Source organism: Accipiter gentilis, chromosome 30 (assembly GCF_929443795.1).
Source record: "Accipiter gentilis chromosome 30, bAccGen1.1, whole genome shotgun sequence".
In the NCBI taxonomy this organism is placed as follows: Eukaryota; Metazoa; Chordata; class Aves; order Accipitriformes; family Accipitridae; genus Astur; species Astur gentilis.
The window spans coordinates 17,249,555-17,269,271 of record NC_064909.1 but is presented as its reverse complement, the minus strand read 5'-3'; the positions used below and the strand labels follow the sequence as shown (position 1 = coordinate 17,269,271).

At 38.5% G+C, this 19,717-nt stretch overlaps 1 protein-coding gene across 1 annotated transcript in view; it reads right to left on the bottom strand.

Moving 5' to 3' along the window:
- Window positions 1-3,212: 3,212 nt before the first annotated feature.
- The window catches only part of MSH2 (mutS homolog 2), a 55,608-nt gene continuing 39,103 nt past the window's right edge, over window positions 3,213-19,717 (bottom strand). The window contains exons 9-16 of the mRNA XM_049833842.1: window positions 19,086-19,209; window positions 17,900-18,050; window positions 14,820-14,917; window positions 12,680-12,925; window positions 10,941-11,145; window positions 10,303-10,550; window positions 6,086-6,258; window positions 3,213-3,625 (exon numbers count right to left, since the gene is read on the bottom strand). Coding sequence (XP_049689799.1) covers window positions 3,455-3,625; window positions 6,086-6,258; window positions 10,303-10,550; window positions 10,941-11,145; window positions 12,680-12,925; window positions 14,820-14,917; window positions 17,900-18,050; window positions 19,086-19,209 — 1,416 coding nt within the window. The 3' untranslated portion in view covers window positions 3,213-3,454. The remainder of the gene's footprint in view (window positions 3,626-6,085; window positions 6,259-10,302; window positions 10,551-10,940; window positions 11,146-12,679; window positions 12,926-14,819; window positions 14,918-17,899; window positions 18,051-19,085; window positions 19,210-19,717) is intronic.

The window sequence follows — 19,717 nt, the reverse complement described above, 5'->3', positions numbered from 1 at the left end:
TGCAGCAATGCAAGGTGCTCCCCTGTGTATAGGAACAGTGCAGACGCTTGGCAGCAGTAGGGAAAGGAATGGCAACAGGCTGGGAAAGGTGGCTGCAAGACCAGGAGAGGAACAAGAACATCCGAGACAACTGCAAACAAGGCTTTTTCAGCAAACGGGCAGCATCAAGACACAAGTTCTACCTGCAAGGATTGCAGCCATCTCACAGAGATGACGGCACCTCTCCCACTGTCTTTTAAGGCTTCAGGCTTCCTACGGCCACTTGTTTTCCTTGTCCCCAGGTCAGCAAGATGCAAACGATTCAATGCATGACTTCATGCTACTTTGGATACAGAGCAGCAACTGCTCTCCCTTGGTTTTTTTCAAATAAATCTGTCACACTGCAGAATAGTAAGGCCAATTGTCACACTGTTTTGTAGCCCCAGAAATCTCTCAACCTATATACCGGTTGTATATTTGAAAACTCATTAAATACCAAGAAAATCAGTTTAAACTGTCATCCTAATCTTGCACCAAATCAGATCAAACTGCTCACACGATCCCAGACCTCAGCTGAGCTGCAAAGGCAGCATCTCCAGCAGAGCAATGAGCTCTCGCACAGGCTTCCATAAATCTGGAAAAATTAAGTCCACTAGCACTCCCAGTCACTTACAGGAGCCTGCTGACCCTCAAGCACCTCACCTGCTTTTGACCACAGCCCACGAGGTAAACCCAGCATCTTCTCCCATCAGGCTGGCTACCAGGTGCTCCTGCACACAAACAGGTTGAAATCCTGATCACTAAGAGTTGGGCGGTAAAGTGATCAAAGGAAAATACTTCCTTCAGTGTTTGAGCACGTTTGCTCTTTCCTTTTACCCCACCTAAAGCAGTTTTCTTCATAAAGAGCCTTCCAGATGAATGTGTGCAGCACAGACTAAAAAGACCACACCTGTGGTAAGCATTCAGTGCCACGCTTTCTCCAGTGAATGAGCAGAGAGAAACTTGCATCTTTATTCAAGGCTGACAGTAAGTGGCCTCACCGCTCCTCAGTAGCTACGTTATTTTGTTCTGAAGCTTTGATAACCTTTGCATCCTTGGCACAGCTCTGTAATAACCAGACAAGTTCTAGAATTGCTCCTGTCTCATAGGTATGTTTCTGAAAAAAAGCTAAATTGGAACTAGCAAAAATAGCCATCCTCCTGCTCACATGAAATCACACTACCTGTAACCCAGTTTGGAAGCAGCACTAACATATGGAGACTAAACTCTGCCTGATCCTCTCTTGCCTATATCCAGTAGCAGCAGTACACTCGGGGTGGGGGAAGTATAGTGTGGAAGAGAAAACAGTTGAAAAGATGAGTCTTAAAATCCCATTAACTTGCACCTTTCTTCCTTGTGAGTGTTGAAGGGCATAAGAAAAACTGCACCTTTTTTATTGCAGATGCATAACTTCCCTTTCTGAAGCAGAGGAGAAGGTGCTGCCCGGAGCTGATCGTCAGAGTACGCCATCCCTCCAGAATAATCCACACAAGTATTGCTTTTACCCTCAGAGATGGGTAACTGGTTACACAGGATCAGCTCTATCAGCCCCCATCTGCAACACAAAAATGAAAGCAGCCTTTCCTCAGCATACTGCAGACATGCTGTGCTGATGCACCACGTCCAGAGTGGAAAAAGTGGACACCTGAAGAAAAAAAACCAAGAGGCACTGAATGGAACTAGGAATTGGGTTCAAAGCTAAGAAGTAGTCCCTCGTGCAGGTGGCAGCTCAGCGAGGGACTCCTTGGCTAAGAGTGCTGTAGACACTGAAAGTTCACGCAGGGTCGAGGGGAAAACAGAAGATCCTGGAAAAGAAAAGCACCGATGGTTTTATGCCCGTTCCCATGGTTAGGGACAGGAGACCGAGATACCACGGTATATGTAGGAAGAGGCTGTAAATACCAGCCCTTCCAGTCCCTTACAAGAACTGCCTCTTTCTAGCAACAGTTAAAGCAGTTTGATCCAATACAAATTGTGTGTCATGGCTGTATTTCATCCTCTAAATTGATTCTCGTTTTCCATTATGTATAACCCTGTATTTTTGCACAGCTTGTGCTTGAACCAATTTTATTTGCAAAAACAGCTATATTTTTCATTACTTTATGTAACAGATTTTTCCATTCACACACTTTTCCAGACACAGCTACTGAATACATCTATCAACTGTGCTGTTTGTAAATGCAAGCCTATCTTTGTCTTTCTAAGTAGAATGCACTCTAACTTAAAGACCAAAAAGGTGTTAGGCAGAACCCAAACCTCTCAAACAAGCCTTTAATTTCTTCTGTTGAGAAGTATATCTAAGTATGTCCAAGTTCTAGCCTAGCTACAAACGTTATCCAACAGCAAGCTGAACAGCACACCTCCTCTATGACTATTGTTGGAACATTTAAACGCAGACCACTGCAACACATTAATCCCTGACGCAGAGCTATATAGCACGGCTCTAACAGCAGCACTACTGTCCCCAGCACACACCCACTGATGCAATCTCTGAACACAGCAAGAGTTTGCATGGCATCTTCAGCATGATTTTATTCCTATAATCTCACGCGATAAACACCTTTTCCCATTAATCTTTCAACACTGACAGTTTTAAAAATAGGTAAAGTGTTCTTGAGCTACAATTTAAAATGCTAGATTTCAAGGAGAATATAAACTTGTATCTGGATGCTTTCAAACTGTCTCAATGCAAGAAGTACATGAGATAAAAATCAATGCATTCCTTCTCTGTAGAGAGACCTCACAAATCATGACCAACCCAGAAGTTCCAGTTCAACTGTAACTTCACCCCAGCCTCTGCTTACATTGCAAAACCACCAAAACATGCAAGAGTTATCACCACTCAGGCATGAAAAGCAGGCCTGTAACATATTTGACTGGAGCATTAACATCCACACAGCAAACAAAACAATCCCTTCACCCCAAGCTCCATGCAGGTACGTGCAAAAATCTTACGACAAATCACTTGGATAGATGCTTTTTTCTAACAGAGCGCTAGTATAGTGTTACTAAAACTTTGCTGAATTAATGAATGTAATTGAATCGTACAAAAAAGAATCATGGTATAGGACAAAGATTTTGTGTATGCACTGTTGCTTTTCAAGGCTGTGGTAGTTGTATGCCATCTCAATTGTTATACTTTCTAGCACACTTTTCTGGTAAAGTATTACGCATTTTGTTTGTACAGTCAATAATTCTCTCAATACTGAAAAAGCATTTTATTGAAAACTTCTAAAAGGACACAATGATCACAACTAAAGCAGGAATCTGGCACAGAATGTGCTCAGAATTTCCTACAAAATAATTACAATCCAAGAAAAAAATGCCTACATAAATCAGTACAAGTATCATAAAGCATAAAAACTACAAGACAAGAAAATGATAGCTCTTGCAATGTAGAACACGCTTCAAGAGCTGTATCCTGTTCTCACATCTTTCATGATGTAACTTTCGTTCGGGAAATGATTTCATTCACAAAACCGTTGTTCTTTGCCAACACATCATTTCTCAGCTGTTTCAACTTGATTTTGATATCGTCTTCTGACATATCTGTCAGGGGCAATGCTTTCACTTTACAAAGAAAATCCTGAATTATCTTTTCACCTTCCTGAAATTGAGGGAGAAGGAAAAGAAAACAAAAGATGTTTAGATTGCAAGCAGGATTTTTCCAAATTCCCCAAAGGTACAAAGTATTATTCATCACCAGAAACTTTTTGCAGGCGAAAAACATGGTTATTTTTGCACTTGCTATCATGTTCTTAACACCAGAACAATCCAGTTATACTGGTATCAGGCGTTCTTTCTCCTTTCAACCCATGAGCAAAAAGCATCAGTTGATCAGCAGAAATACAATATTTAACATTAAGAGCTCCCGTATGTGTTCCACACTTAATTTCAGTGTGCAATCACATTAGGTGAGGATTGCTAGCAATAAGAGCAGAGTGGCCATACTACCCAAACTAGTTACTTTTTGGAGGAACTGTAAATCAAAACCAATGTTTCAATATGCTAAAGGAAAGAACGAATTGTAACCAAGCAACTGGAGAGTGGCCGTCACCAAGGAGAACAGATGATAATTAAGCTTTATGCATATGCTTTTACACAAACAGGCAAAGTGGAACTTCTAAACAGTCTGAATTGAATAGCAAGAACAAACATTTCAGTGAACAGTATTCAGGATCCCTGTATTAGAAACAACTTGCCCAGAATACAGAATCTTGTCTAGTCCTCTCCATTTTGCATTTTAGCACTCTACTACAGTTTTCTTTGTTTTGTTTTATCATTTAAGACTAATGCAGTATGCTTTCAGTGCAGAAGTCTCCAAAGGACTTGGAGCATGCTTTTTCCTCTAAATGTGATGTTAATGAAGGCAGACAAATTGCCTGGATGAGACATCTAAAGCTATGCCATTCTATTGCCTAGAGAGTTTATGAAATATTATATGTTACTGAAATACCCAAGACAAAACATGATGCTGTATTTGTCAGAAATGTTTGCCACACCAATTTAATTTACACCAAGTTAAGACCACACAGCCAGATTCAACTACTCTGAAAAATACTTCACCATGATACCTAGCAAGCTGGCGAAGGACAGGTAATAGCGGAGCAACTGAAGTAGTTGGAGGGGGAACCTCCTGGCACTAAAAGGTAGGACAAACCCGAGATTGTTCACCCACAACATCAGACCCACTTACTGAGCCAGGAACAAATGCAGTAGGCCTCTGAAACTGAAAATAAAGTAAGAGGTAACACCCTCTGTCTAGAGCAAAGGCTTTTTAAATGTCAGAAGTGCTTTGGATATGGACTAACACTTCAAGGCTTCCGTATACTGGAGTAATACCAAGATTGCCACTGACGCATAGAAGTCAGAATGAGTTAGAAAGCTGCAAAGTTTCAGGGCAACTGCCAGGACACAGAACTAAGATCTGTATATGCATGCAGCAAGGAGGACCTGACTAGTGGCAAAAAACAATGCAAGTCATAAGGCAGCATGTGGATTTACTCGGAGGCTGCAGCAGATGTTACTGTAAGGTCTTTTAATCCAGCAACAAAATGACACAGGCCATTCTGAAAAAGCTTCCTGCAAGCTACTGTTTTCCATTACACTACCTGCTAATGAAGCTTCTTTTAAGAGAAAGTGAAGGGACAAGAGAAAAAAACCAGCTCACTCAAATGGCTTTACACAACTGTATTATGCAATGTAGACATGATCAGACCTAAGCTGAGATGTGGGTTTCCTTGAGTTGTGCTTGAAGCTTGTGCAAAGCCAAGAGCATTTTACTTCTTGGTTGAGTAGAAAGAATCAAGCTAAAATTCTCACATGTGAAACCAGAAGAACTTTAGGACATCTATAAGTCAGACATTCGAGGTCCAAATTGCTGTGTCCTTCAATATGATCAGCCTGTGAGATGTGTTAGTACTGATGGGACATGGAAGTGAGCAAAGGAGAAAGTTTTGTACTCGGCTTTTTTCTGACGTGAACAGATCTGAACTGAACACGTGTATGTTGAGCTTCAAGAAATCAGCACTAATGAGCCCTCAAATAAGGGGGAGCAAGACCAGGTGCAACCCACCTGCAGAGCCAAGAATAATCTAAACAACAATTAAAACAAAAGCTATAACCTAAGTCCCAAGAAACATTGCATACAAACTAAGTAGCCAACAAAAGTGATGAACAGAAAATCCTGGCTTGGTTCACAGCATAAAGAAAACCCCACACAAGAGCTAGAAGCATGGTCCCCTGTATTACTCCAGCTGAATAATGTATACCAATCATAGTAACTGCTGATCATTATTAAGAAAAAAATTAGTTGCATCCTCGTGATGACATTTTTAGATAAAATTCTTGCCTATTTTAAATGAATGAAATCTAAACCAAAACCCACTACCCTTGAACATCTCTTCAACTCCTAATAAACTTCATAGCTAACACATTTTGTTATTGTTACTGAAAAATGAGATTATAGTTAATTATCCTCAAGCTTTGGTGAAATCTGAATCCTTAAACTATTTTGCTTGGGCTATTCCAGCTAAACAAATTTTAAAAAGCATTCCTGATAGCAAACCTCTCTTTCTTTGTAGAATTTCTTGGCTGGTGGTTCTCCTTCAGATTCCTTGGACTTGCCAATGTTTTGAAATTCCTCCAATTCCAATGCTTTCTCTCTTGCACTTTCTATCACATGTTTTGGGAAAGCTGCCAACTCTGCTACATGTATTCCAAAACTCTGGTCACAAACACCTGGATGCAGAGGAAAAAAAAAAACAGTAAAGAATTCTAAAGAGATAGTATGGCTACACAGAGATTATATAAACAAACTTGTAATAGTTCTCTGTTCTGAAGAATTAAGTGTGTGACATTGTTTGGTTCTCCCAACATTTTCCGATTTACCTTTTGGACTATACACAACAATACAGACTAAAGAATATGCTCCTATTTAATTAAGCTCTCTTAGAGCAGTAGTTGCAGAGCTCCAAAAGTGCTTCAGGAAGAAAGGGAAAACTCCTCAGGCGGAAAGAATTTCCCACTAGTACTTGAATGAAATTGAATAATGGTTTTTATTAAAGTACTTCAACACAGTCTGTAGAATACAGTAATTCGTATAATTTATTCTTTTAATATATATCTCACATTTTTCTATATTTATATGAATACATATATATGTGTGTGTATATATATTAAAAATATATTTTAAAAGTTGCATTCTCAATTCTCCTCCTCCTCCTTTGCATCAGTACCACTTAACTTCTCAGTCTCCTGGAGTTGTCTTTAATTACATATTTTAACTTTACACTTACTTCAATTAATACACTGTATATATCATTTAGTTGAGAAAGAAAAGTTCTCATAATTGCTTAAAATATGTCAATTACACACAGTTACGTAAAATAATTTTCACTTCAGTATCAAAAGTCCTCTGATACAATCTGCCAACTCCATTCATTTACATTACCATAATTCCGATTGGCCACCCACAAATATTAATTCTGGTCTCCAGCAGGGACTTACGAATAAATGAAGTACACATGTAAAATGATAGTTAACTGATCATCTATTAAAAACTGGGTATCTGGAGAATAGGTAAAGGAAAACTTAGCATTTTTTAATTTTTTATTAACCTTGTAATCTCTCAGGTTTCTTAAAGGAAATCAACATTTTAAAGCAGAAATTAGTTATCTTGATTTTCTATTAAAAGCACACACCTCCCCAGACACAAAGCTAACTCAGGTGTCTGCCCCAAGAATCCTGAGCAGAGGCCTGGAGAGCAGTACTTTGTCTCCCCTCTTCCAGTGTTTCTGTCACACTCTTGAAGCATGAAGACAGGGATGAAAATACTGTATAAAAGTTCCTTGTCATGTACTTCAGATTTAGTTATACATTTCAAATGACATGAAACCTGTTATTTGTTTCAAAACACAGCTGTATTGGAGCTGCCTATACTCACGTCCTTGCCTGAATAACATCACTCTTCCAAAAAGGAAAGAGCACAACATTAAATGCAAAAACTTCTGTGAAAGACATCCAATTTGAGACCAGGTATTTTTAAGGTGAAGATTTCATAATGTTTTAACTCATCTGACAGAGGTTTAAGTAGATAGATACAAATTATTGTGCCTCTATGCTCAATAGCGCTTCCAAGAAAATGGATCGAATGAAAAGACACTGCATGTACAAAGAAAATATGTGTCTGACTAAAAATGGCAAAATCAATTGAAGAAAAATATGAAACCTGGCTTCTAGAGTTTTCACCAGGACCAGAATGTGTGAGTTAATACAAGTTAAAAAAACCAAGGGGGGGGTTGAAAGAAGAGAATTCACCCAACTTTTGGGGGAATATTAGGGGTTTTTTATCATAAGAGTTGCTATTCCAAAGGATTTAGAAGGTAGAAGGTTTAGATTTAGTGTATATTGCTTCCCTCCCCAACCTAAGTACTCAAAATAAGGCACCCAAATAAAGATGGATTGTTTGAAGATACTGTACACTGCCAGCTCTCACTGCACTGAAAACATAGTTTCAATGTATGCTCGCAGCAATTTATGACTATACTTGTCTTCAGTGCCCGTGCCACACTAAGTCATATTTTAAGCATTGATTAGAGCAAGGCATTCAGAGGGCTCTGAACCTTCAATTGGTGGAAGGAGCTCAATGTGTGCTGGCGAAGATGGGGAAACAGCAAACTACAGAAGAACCATAGACACTGCCTCTCCACTGGAACAGGCTGGGTACCAGGGCCACAGCACTTTGGACTAATACTCAGAAGCAAAGCCTGGGCATTGCCTAGGAATAGTGCATGAACAGAGGACAGAGACCATTTCTAAGGAATAAAGATCTCAAAAGACAAGAACACAGAGTTAAAAGAAACAAGACTGCTGCACCTGGAGATATTCTAACCAGCTTTAAGTAGACTCTCAGTAAAGCCAGAGGAGAGAAGTATTTCTGGTCATGCTTTGATTCCCCTTGTTCAGAGCAGTCTCCTAGCTTCGCAGAAAAGTACCCAAAACCTAATCACAAGACTATAGCCATAAGGGAATATGGGAATACAAGGTTAGAAGTTGTTATACAAGTAATCGAAAGGTAAGAAATTATGTGATTTCATGGATTTAAAACCAGAAGAAATGAGTAAGAAATAGTCAATTAGTAATGTCATAGGAGTAAAACAAGCATGGTACCACTTGAGTGAGGCTCAGATCAGGATATAATAAAACCACATTTACCAATTATCTAAAAGATACTTAATAGTATGGTGATAGCCTGTGAAGATTATAAAAATTATCTTTAAAAGCATAAGAGTAAAATTTAAAGATTAGACAAAATATTAGATTAATTTCAGAACAATATATGCAAGAAGGAATGAGCTGAAAAGTCCAAAATTGGCTAAAGATATCAGGAAATACTGGAGAGAGTTCCAGGATAACACGTACTGTATATGCACTGATCATGAAAAGCAGTGTTATTAGGATGAACTAGGCAAGCAAGCAGAGGCAAGTTATTTGGTATTGTGTCAACATGACAAAACAGCTTTTAAAATGAGGAATGAAGTGCAGCAACTGTACCTGTAAGATTTAATCCTGAACTAAGAAGATAAGTAAACATCTATCTCCAGGACTTGAGATAGGAGACAAGGACTAGCTCTTTAGCCTTAACAAGTATGGATGATGCTTAGTAATTGTTTTAGTAAAGATAATAGCCTAACTCCCCAAACAGTTATTCCTTGAGACAAAACCACTCCACAATGCAAGTTGTTGATTGGATCCAGTATAGCCACACTGTTCTATAATAACCACGTTCTATCCATCTGAGCGTCATCTAACTCTGCTTCATTGTGGAACTCAGAAAGGGAAAATTAATAGGTATTTTTAAGTGAAAACAGAGCATAACAGTACTCTGCCCACATTTTAAATCAAAATCTTAGTCCAGAGTTTGGCAACCTGACTGAAATACTCTTACGGGAACAACAAAATCACTGTAGAGTTTACAACTAAATTAGAATGCCATAAATGACCACACCTTGCAAGCCACAGTTACACAGCCCTGCTTTATTCAGCATAAATATGGGCTCCGGCTGAAGGGAGCAATAACAAATGATTGGCAATATAGAGAAGCAGGAGGAAGCGCTTATTGTAGTTAAACAGATGAAATTTATGCCCAATTAAAAATTGTCTAATACCAAAAGGAATAACTGGATCCACTAAAGGATTTTAATTAAACACATCTGACTTGACTTATACTAACAACACAGGCTACTTGTTGTTTTACTATGACACCATTTGCTAAAAACTAAACATATTATTTTTCCTATATCAAACTACTGCATAAATTGGGCAACACCTTTCTTCAATGACCAAGGCTTATTACAATGAAATAGATATTATTAAAAACTGTTAGCACAGAAAAGTTGCGTTCATTGCTTTTAAAAGAACAGTTTGAGGAACGTAAGTCTTTTCTATCAGCAGGTTAAAATGGCTGATTTAGGAAAACATAAAATAATCTTCTGGAACCCTTCTCTTTGCTCTTTAAAAAAAAACAAAAAAGGAACCAACCTCAAAAGCACTGACTTGAGTGGCAGAAATAACCTAGAAGACTTAACAAATAATCATCGACATCACCAACTGTGTTCACACATGGACAGAGCTCCTGCCATACACTCTCTCTCTCTGGACAGAGAAGAGCATGTCTATTATAAACCTAAGCCTGGAGTATGACATGAAATTCCCCCCCCAAAAAGTTCTTCCTCTCTCAGGATGAAATAAAGTTTACCCTGTTCACCATTTCCATAGTCTTACCTTCCTTGACACGATAAAGCATCGTCAGCGTGTCATCGCTGGTCAGAGCAGTAACGTGTAGGTTATTTACTGTTGGCACTTGGTCAGCAAGAGCTGTCAGTTCATGAAAATGTGTAGCAAACATACAGAAAGCACAGATTTTGCTAGCAATGTATTCTGAAATAGCCCATGCTAAGCCAAAACCATCATAGGTAGAAGTTCCTCTTCCCAGCTCATCGATGATTATCAGGGAGTTTTCAGATGCTGTCCTAAAAACACAGGAGCATTTTATAACATTTGAGAACAGCATGAACTCTGGATATCGGAGTACCACAAGTTATGTTGTAGAGGCATAGCCAAAAGAGGCAAAAGACACTTCCTATTTACGTAACAACATACAAATGAAGTGCACAGAGTGTCACACAGATCATTCCAAATTAGTTTCTTCACCCCATTTAGACTTTGGCCTCCTGGTAGCAGCTCTGTATGACTACTGAAATAAACAGAAGGCTACTTCAAGAACTTATGAGCCTGCTAAAAAGGACTTGGAGATCCTCCACTGAGATCCTACATAAAAGGAAATCTTAAATGCATCTTTCTTAGAGCACCTCCTTTCTCATCAACCCCAACCAACAAAATCAAATAAGCACAGGACTTACCTAAGGATTGAAGCAGTTTCTAACATTTCAGCCATGAAAGTAGACACGCCTTTCAGCTGACTGTCTCCAGCTCCCACCCGAGCCAGGATACAATCCACAATGGTTATTTCTGCAGAGTCGCATGGTACAAAACACCCAATTTGGGCCATAAGAATAATCACCCCCGTCTGTCGAATGTAGGTTGATTTCCCCCCCATGTTAGGGCCTAGAGAAGAAATTTTGCAAATGAATTAAAAAACATTATCATTTACAATTCAACAGCCCTTTTAAAGGAGAACAGGCTGTAATTTAAAACAAAGAACGTTTAAACTTACTACTCTCTTGCCAGGAAAGAGTAGCAGACTTGTCTAACAGGTGCAACAAGTAGCTCCGCTACTAATAAAGCTTGCTTGTATGCCTTACTGAATGCTGCTTTTTCAAAAGAAAGGCGACTGGAGAGCATTAGGGGCCTTCATAAGTTTTGGGACTTTTCGGAAGTATAAGCAGTCATCTAAAACTCATGGCCATACCTAAAACTAATAAGCTTTAATTTAGAAGTCATCAGTACTGCTGCTTAAGAATGAAAATAATTTGCTTTCACCTCAAACAACAATTACGATTTGTCTGTAAAAATGAAATACCTTAGTTACAGACCGGGTACAAGGTGATGGGTGATTTAAATTACAATCTAAGGGGAGTCTGCATCAGCAAAATTAATAACTTACTTTTAATCAAAGTACAAATGAAATTAAAATTATTTTCCAGAAAACTGATCATTAAAACCAATTTTATGCTTTTGCTAACCAGAAAAACAAGGGTGTTACCATGCATTTATTCAGATTTTTAGTTTTTCCTTTTTTATTATGGTAGAAGTGTTCATTAATCATTCTCTAATTTCAGATCTTTGGTACTCAGAATGTATGTCAAGGACATCTGGATGGAAATTAAAATTCAATTAAATCTATAAACACTAAAAATGTTTTCCTGTGTAGTAAAATTATCTTAATTACACTAGAGAATAGGGGAAAAAAGGGTACAGTCATTGAAACATGTTTTGCATTTAAAATTGACCTTAATACTAAACAAAGAAAACATTAACAAAGAGGCTGCTTAAAGTCTTGCCTACAGAAGGTGCCTATGTGGCTACAATACAATTGATGCCTAGTGGAATTTTCAAAATCACTTAAGCAGGTTCAGGTTCTCCAGTTCCTGAGGTTGCCTGGCTTGTGGACTTAACAGTCACTAAGGCAAAGAATACATATATTAAGGAAGGACTAATTTCTTATTTCCTACTGTCCTAGCAGCCTCTCTCTTCTTCCCAAATAACTATATCTCAATTAGTGATCACCTTTTTCAAACAGTGCATTATAACTACAACCATAACTAATTCCATGACTATTAGTTTGGAAGATGAGAAATGCATCTGTATGTGTATAAACATATAGAATATCCACTACCAAAGGAAACACTTCACAAGACCATTGTGGACACTTTCTTTTTTCAATATAATAAACACCACCACCTTACAAATACCCTCCCTTCTTTTCCAGAGCTAAATCTTATCCCCCATACAGAAAGACGAATAACTTGCTAGGTGCTCATCCTTTGTTGATTAGAGAAATTGTTTTGACAGAGTTTTATTGGGTTGGTTGTTTGCTTGCTTGTTATTGGTTTGGGTTTTTTTAAAGACATCATTATTGGAAATACTCGAGACATTTAAAACGTAAATAACAAATGAAAAAGAGAACAGAAACATTTACCAGTAATAATGTGGAACATCTGCTTGCCCTTCTCAAATGTAACGTCATTGGGGATGAAGGCCACCTCATCTTGCACTTCAATGCAAGGATGCCTGGCACCTTTCAGCACAATCCTTCCTTGTCCCTTTTCCAGAATGACAGGACGGACATACGGCACTGGTGCTCCGTTTGACACGTGAGCAAAACTGACAATTGCATCTAATTGAGCTATCACATCATTCATCGTCTGTATTGGTTCTGCATAACCTGTTTTTCATTAGAGATACGTAAATTCAACACAGTTAGAAATTTTTTTGTTCTTGCTGAAAAGATATCTTAAAGCCTATATTGAGCCCATAAAATTAATTCACCTGCATTAAAAGTCAATTTTGTTCAAGATAGCCATCAACTTCTGTGAGAGTCTAAGACGTAATCCTTAAGTATCCATGCTCTGACTACAAAGGGAACGTCTTCAGACCAAGAAAAGGAAGAAGTGAGGCCATATTGATTGTTTTGCCTTAACACTAGACAATGAGAAACAGCTTATCTTAGTACAGGAAGGCCAATGCTCACAATGACAAGATGGCTGGAAATCCAGTAAGTTTCCTTCCTCTGTAATATGCTGCACTTTGATGCTCATGCAAGCAAAGACAATAGAGACATAGCACTGACAATTCAGAGACAGCAACCATTTCTGTTTATGTGAATGATGGTATGGAGAGGTCTGTAAGATACAGTGCCTGTGATAGCAGACAAACAAGACTAGAGGGCCCAGCATCCCCAGTACCAGTTTTTAAGTTTTGGTGCTCATTTTTTTTCAGTTAAAGGGATGAGGAACAGGAGTCTACAGAGGTAAATCATCCAACACCTGCAAATAGGATGCATGTGTCAGAAGAGGTGAGCAGTGATCTGCAGAAAAAGTCCTACCTGTACAAAGTACATTTACCATTCTAACATCATCTCTTGAACTAGCTAGGTATAGATCATTAAGAGGACTTTAAGTCACTTTCATTCAAGAATTACACACATAATCCAGTCTTTTTCATTAAATTGCCTCCACTTGGGGAATAAAAACGCTTTTTGAATACACATATACACTTGTAAGTCTATGACTGCACGCCACAGAAGCTTTAAGCAGCAGCAACAGACTTCATTAAACTTACTAGGTATTTATAAATTACATATTGAAGCTAATCCTGTTATATAATACTCCACTAGCTTTCTACATAAATATACAAACCTTGGTATAGTATGCTACGCAAAAAAAAAATCACTTGAAAATTACCAAGTTTAAAAAAAAAATCTAACAAGCTACTGATTTTGCAATATACTGGCAAACTCCTTATGACAACAGGTCAAAGCTTATGAATATTTCCACTGTAACTTAATACATACTCCAATAAATTAATGCATCAGCTTAAAAAGTGGTTTTTTTCATCTTTAATACATTTACCCTTAGCTTAATATTCATTAGTGCTTTCACTTTCCACTTCTCTCTTTCAAAGAACTAAGACTTGCTCTGCTGGAACTAGCGCCTTTGGGAGAGGCAATATTTACAGAATCCTCCAAGCCCAAATTCCCAGATGTCTCTTCTTTTGGTGAAGGATAGTAAAGAATGCCCTGTAAGTAGGCAATCTTGGAGCAAAATATATGGAAATTAATTAGGAAACCAATAATTTTTTATTGTACCATATAAGCAATGGCTAACTTGATTTTATACTGCATACCAATGTTCTTTCTTCACCATCCTTCACAGACCTCAGGTCCCACTCCCTCAGTTCTCTATTGTTCTTTACCTCTTCTGCCTTCTACTTAATTCACCATTTGGGTGGAGATGCCCAGAGTCAGGTAGGTGGGTGGTGGATAGATGTGGCCTTTACGAGCATATTTGTGTTCCTTTTATGGGATTAAAATTTGCACACACCCCATGACTGCATATTTGTAGCAATGCCAGGAAAGGGTCTGACCACAGAAGACAATATATTTCAAACTTTCAAGAACTGTCTAAAAGTCAAACCTCATTTTTCACATTAATTCTTTTGGGAATGTTATGGTTCTTCTCTACAAAAGGACCTATAAAATAACTGCAAGTACTCCCACCATTCCCGACTGTGATACACATCTGTTGATTGTGTCACAATCTGAACATTGACATATTCACCTGAAGCAATATTAATGATTTCCTTGACAATTGCATCCTGAGCCTCTTCATACTCTTCTCTGTTCTTTATATATTCGTCATTGACGGAGCTCAGTTTGCTGTGAACAAAACCACAATATTCAGAAGCTGTGATGTTCTGTCTTCACTGCTACAATGCCAAACTTTTGGCCTCCTCATCTAGGAGTCAATAGCTGTTGTCCCCACCTGTTTTAACAGCAAGGTTCAGCACAAGGGCCACAAAGCAACCCACAATTCATCCACACCAGGATATCAGTAAGATTAATCCCAAGTTGAAGATCACCCACAAGGGCCAAACCAGCAATTCTAGCATCTCTGAACACATCATTCTTAAAAATCTTGTTTGTTATAGACATGCTATGTGACAAGGACTTGCTCTTAAAGCTGAATTTCTGGCCATTTTGCAATAAGATGTGGCACGTTATAGAACTGACAGAGGAGAACTGCTGCTAAGCAACTGTGTAATTAACCCAGAGTCCTACAACAGGCTTATCAGAGCTGAAGGCGTTAACTTCTTTCATTTATTAAAAACCTCAGTGAACTACTGTCACTAAGAATAGGTTCTAGTCTTCAAAATAAGGTAAGTTGAAATCAAGAGAGCATTTAAACAAGTGTTTATTCTTCTCAAGCTTGTCTCCGAACATGGAGGAGAGTCTGCAAGGCTGAATATAAAACACACCCAAGTAGTGCACCCACACTATAAGCAGAAGTCAGCCTTGTGCTTCTAGTACCATCTACAGAAGCAACTATAACTTAAGTAGGCACAGAGAAGTCTGTTTTATTAGTGACCCATGGGCTTCTTCCTCATGGGAAAGTAACAGATGATACAGTTGAAGTTCTAAGGACCATCTTCTCAGTTACAGAAAAGCCTAACTTCATCACTACATTTAGATTCATAACATATTTAGAACCAAAAAAGCTGGTTTAAATTTCAGGGATGTTTTGAAAAAATATCCTCTGAGTAAATGTTAAAACAAAATGCAATTAAGGTTTACACTGTGTTCATTTAAGTAAATTGGTGCGAAATACACCAACATATTGGTTGGTGTGAACCAATATGTTTGCCCTCCTTTTCAAAGCAAAGGATTTATTACTATAAAAGTGAGTGATTAACAGAAACAGTCACTATTAGCAATAGCACTGGCTTGAAACCAACCTTGCCCTGTAAGCAGTGCTCCTCATACATGTCTATCGATCAAGATCTATCTCTCCATAAACTCACTTCTCTGATGCTAACTCCAGCAGGAACTGTTACACATAAAGCGATAGCAGCATGGTTTGTCTGAAACAGACTGTATGATGTATTAATCTCTGCTATCTTTACCCTTCCATATATAACACATGCAGGAGACTTATAGAGTGGTTTTCTCCTGGACCTGCCACTGACAGACAAGGAAGAACTTGTCAGGAGGTTGAAGTCCAATTAGTGGCTGATTAGTAGTGGCATGTCTTAGGGTTGATACTGGGGCTGATACTATTTATGCCCTGATTAACAACCTGAATGATGGGACTCTGAATGAATGCACTCTCAGCAAGGCTGTGAACACCACCACGTTAAGGGGAGCTGTCAGTACACTGGAGCACGGGGCTGCCATTCATTGGGATATCTGCAGACTAGAGAAATAGGTGGACAAGTATTTCAACATAGGCAAATGCAATGTCTTGCACCTGGGATGAAATAACTCCATGCAACAGTACAGACTGGGGTCCAAGTGGCTGTAGAACAGCTATTCTTAAAAGAGTTGGGGGACCCAGTGGACAAGAAGCTGAACACGACCCAGCAGTGTGACACTAAGGCAGAGAAGGCCAAGCCCATACTGGCTGCACTAGCAAGAGAATAGCCGGCATGTCAAAGGAAGTAATTCTTCCCCTCTATTCAGCGCTTGTGAGACCACATCCTCAGTGCTGGCTTGCAGTTTTGTCTTCCCAGTCTAAGAGACGTATCAAACCTGGAGCAGATGGCCACCACAAAGATTGGCAGCTGGAGCACATGGCATACAAGGACAGGCTGAGAGAGATGCCTGCCCAGGCTGAGAGAAATCTGAAGTCAGCCTGGAAAGAAGAGGCACCAGACTCTTCTTGGAGGTGCACAGCAAAAGAATGAGACGCTAAAACTCCAAGCTTCTGCAAGGAAAATTCTCATTAGATCTGATTAGGAAAGCTGTCACAAAGAGTGGTTCAGCACTGGAACTTGTGCCCCACCAGGTTGTGAAGGATGCTTGGAGGGCGGGCACCTGGGCAAGACCTTGAGATACTTGATCTAACTTTGAGATAGGATCTAATTTCTAAGGTGGGTCTGCTTTGAGTAAGGGGTTAGACCAGTTACCCTCAAGAGATCACCTTCAACTTAAGTTATTACCTGCAACTTTCTACTTTGTTCTGTGTAATAATAATGAAGTACAGAAAGAGAGACATCTGATGACCGTGGTAGCCTTGCTCCTTCTAAAATGATCTAGAAGAGCTAAAAATTCAACAAAAAGTATAGACTTTTTGCTTGGCTGACCTGTGACAGAACTACTGTCCAGACAAGGAGACACTGAAACAGCACCAACGCAATTAGCCTGAAGACTGAAATTTTTAAATAGCTTCATCTATAGAGCCACAGAATGGAAGTCCAATACTAGGACCAGCAGAAATTACAGTGCGATTTGGAACAAAAAGAAGGTAATCACCAACAAAACTGCTGCATGTCATATTTGGTAATAAACATAAATAGCTCTTTTCCTATTGCAGCTTGTGAAAGTGTCTGTATAAACACTCAAAGTAAATGCAGTTATGCTGCTACCTGCAGCTAAAACAGAGAAATTAGCCCAAGTCAAAGGACCCAAAATAGCTAACAGTTGGCAAAGGAAAACGGGGAACACAGCTTTTAACAGAAACTGTATGACTACTCCTCCCTCATGCCAGTCTTGCTCAATATCTCAATCTGTGAGCCAATTAAAAAGGTGAAAATTCAGCCATTCAAGATGCAGGGAAACCAGTTTATCAACACAATTATAAAGAAAGGAACATTTTTGCCTCTTTCACAACAGGCTTGAAAAACTACAAAGATTATCTCATACCTGTTAGTAAATTTCACACCATTCTTCTGTGTATCAACTATTCCATATTTTGAATTGTTACGGAGAACCTTTTCTTCCTTGCAAGTTATTCGAAAGTGATGTCCAAACTGTGAATTTGTCTCCAGTTTGATACTTTTGCCAGCTTCCAAACCTTTTAGATTAAAGAAGAAAACAAATGTATTATCAAAAATCTTGCAGCCTGTGCTATTCCTGCTCATTAATCCCCAGTTTGTATGATGTAGCCTCTCTTAGATACGCTATTCAATACATTTGCTTTGGTTCTGTATGGGTATGAGAAATACCCAGACCTAACAGAATTTTACTGATTCATTCTCTGCTCTTACTTTGATATGTTCTCAAACTGCATATTCAAATCAGGCTCATGATTATAGTACTGCTACATATTCTCCAGAAATTTGAAAAATTTTCATAGCACGCTGCAAGGACATTCTATATTGCTGCTGTAAGCACAGCACCTGCAGTCTTATGATCCTTTTACTAACACATACTTTTGATGGTGAGATTGCTCATTCCATCCCTAGACAATCTTGTCTTTCCTTCTTTTCATCCAGGTATCTTGTTTACGCTAAAAAAAAAATCAAGATTTAAAAATATGCAAGCCCTTAAAGGTGTAACCTAAAATAACTATGTTATGGTTTTCCTTGCCATATTTTAATTAAAAAATGGTTGGCTTTTTTTAAGTTGCTCTTTGAATGCCTGATTCATCAGCTGCACATGGAATTTTTTGCATAAGAGAATCAATTCTTTAAATGTCTCATTTGCTTACACATTACATTTTGCAAAGAACTTCAAAAGATAACTAGCATGTCCTGAATGGACACTTAGGAGAATGCATGGGGTGGGGGCGGGAGGAGTTTCAGTGCATGTCCTCAAAGGATGTAAAATAGAACTAGGCTTAGCCAAGAGTTTGATGAGTTGCAGTTCTACAGAATGAATTCTGCAGTATCTTGCAACCTACATGATAATTTCTGAAATATTCTGGAATGGCATACTTACCAAAGGAAAAAAAAGGCCACTCAGTTTTCAACAGATTGTACTGTGACAACTAAAGTCACCCCAAACTAATAATACAAACATCCCTTGAGTCCTCTATACCAGTTTTCATCACTTCATCTCAAAACATTTTACAAAGGAGGTAAGAATCAAAGGCAGCTTCATAACCTACCTAGTTCTTTGGCTGCACTCTTTAAAAAGGATTGCATTTTTTCTTCCAGTTCATTCATCTTTTCTCTTAATTCTGTCAAATTAGGGTCAAAAGAAGCCTTGACAAGAAATTCATGATTCTCCACCTAGGGAAAAATAACAAGCAAAAATTCATATGAACATAGGCAGTAAAAAATTTTTAAAAATCACCTCCCTGATCATACATGGTAAAATGGATTTACTTAATCATTTATGAAATTTAGTTTTATATATATAATTTTGCAATGCAATGCTCTTTGTGATAATTGGTATCTGATTCAACTACAAAACAAATACATTTCAAACACTTTTTTTCTCAAATAATATACTTTATACAAGCAAAATATACCAATTTAACAGACTCCTTTACTTTGAAATGGAGTTGTCTGCACATTTATTTGCACACAAATAACAGAGCAGTAGGCGGGAAAAAAAGGGAAGTCAGAGGAAATGAAATTGTTATGTACATAATCTGTACGCTAGCCTGGACTTATGCAGCTAATCAAGACAGAGTGTAGAAGGATGGGGCGTTTCAAAACAAGAAGTCTTTGGAAAGTTTCTGAAACTGTAATTCCTGCTTAAAACACACTCAAGAGGTTTGTTTGTCTCTGCATC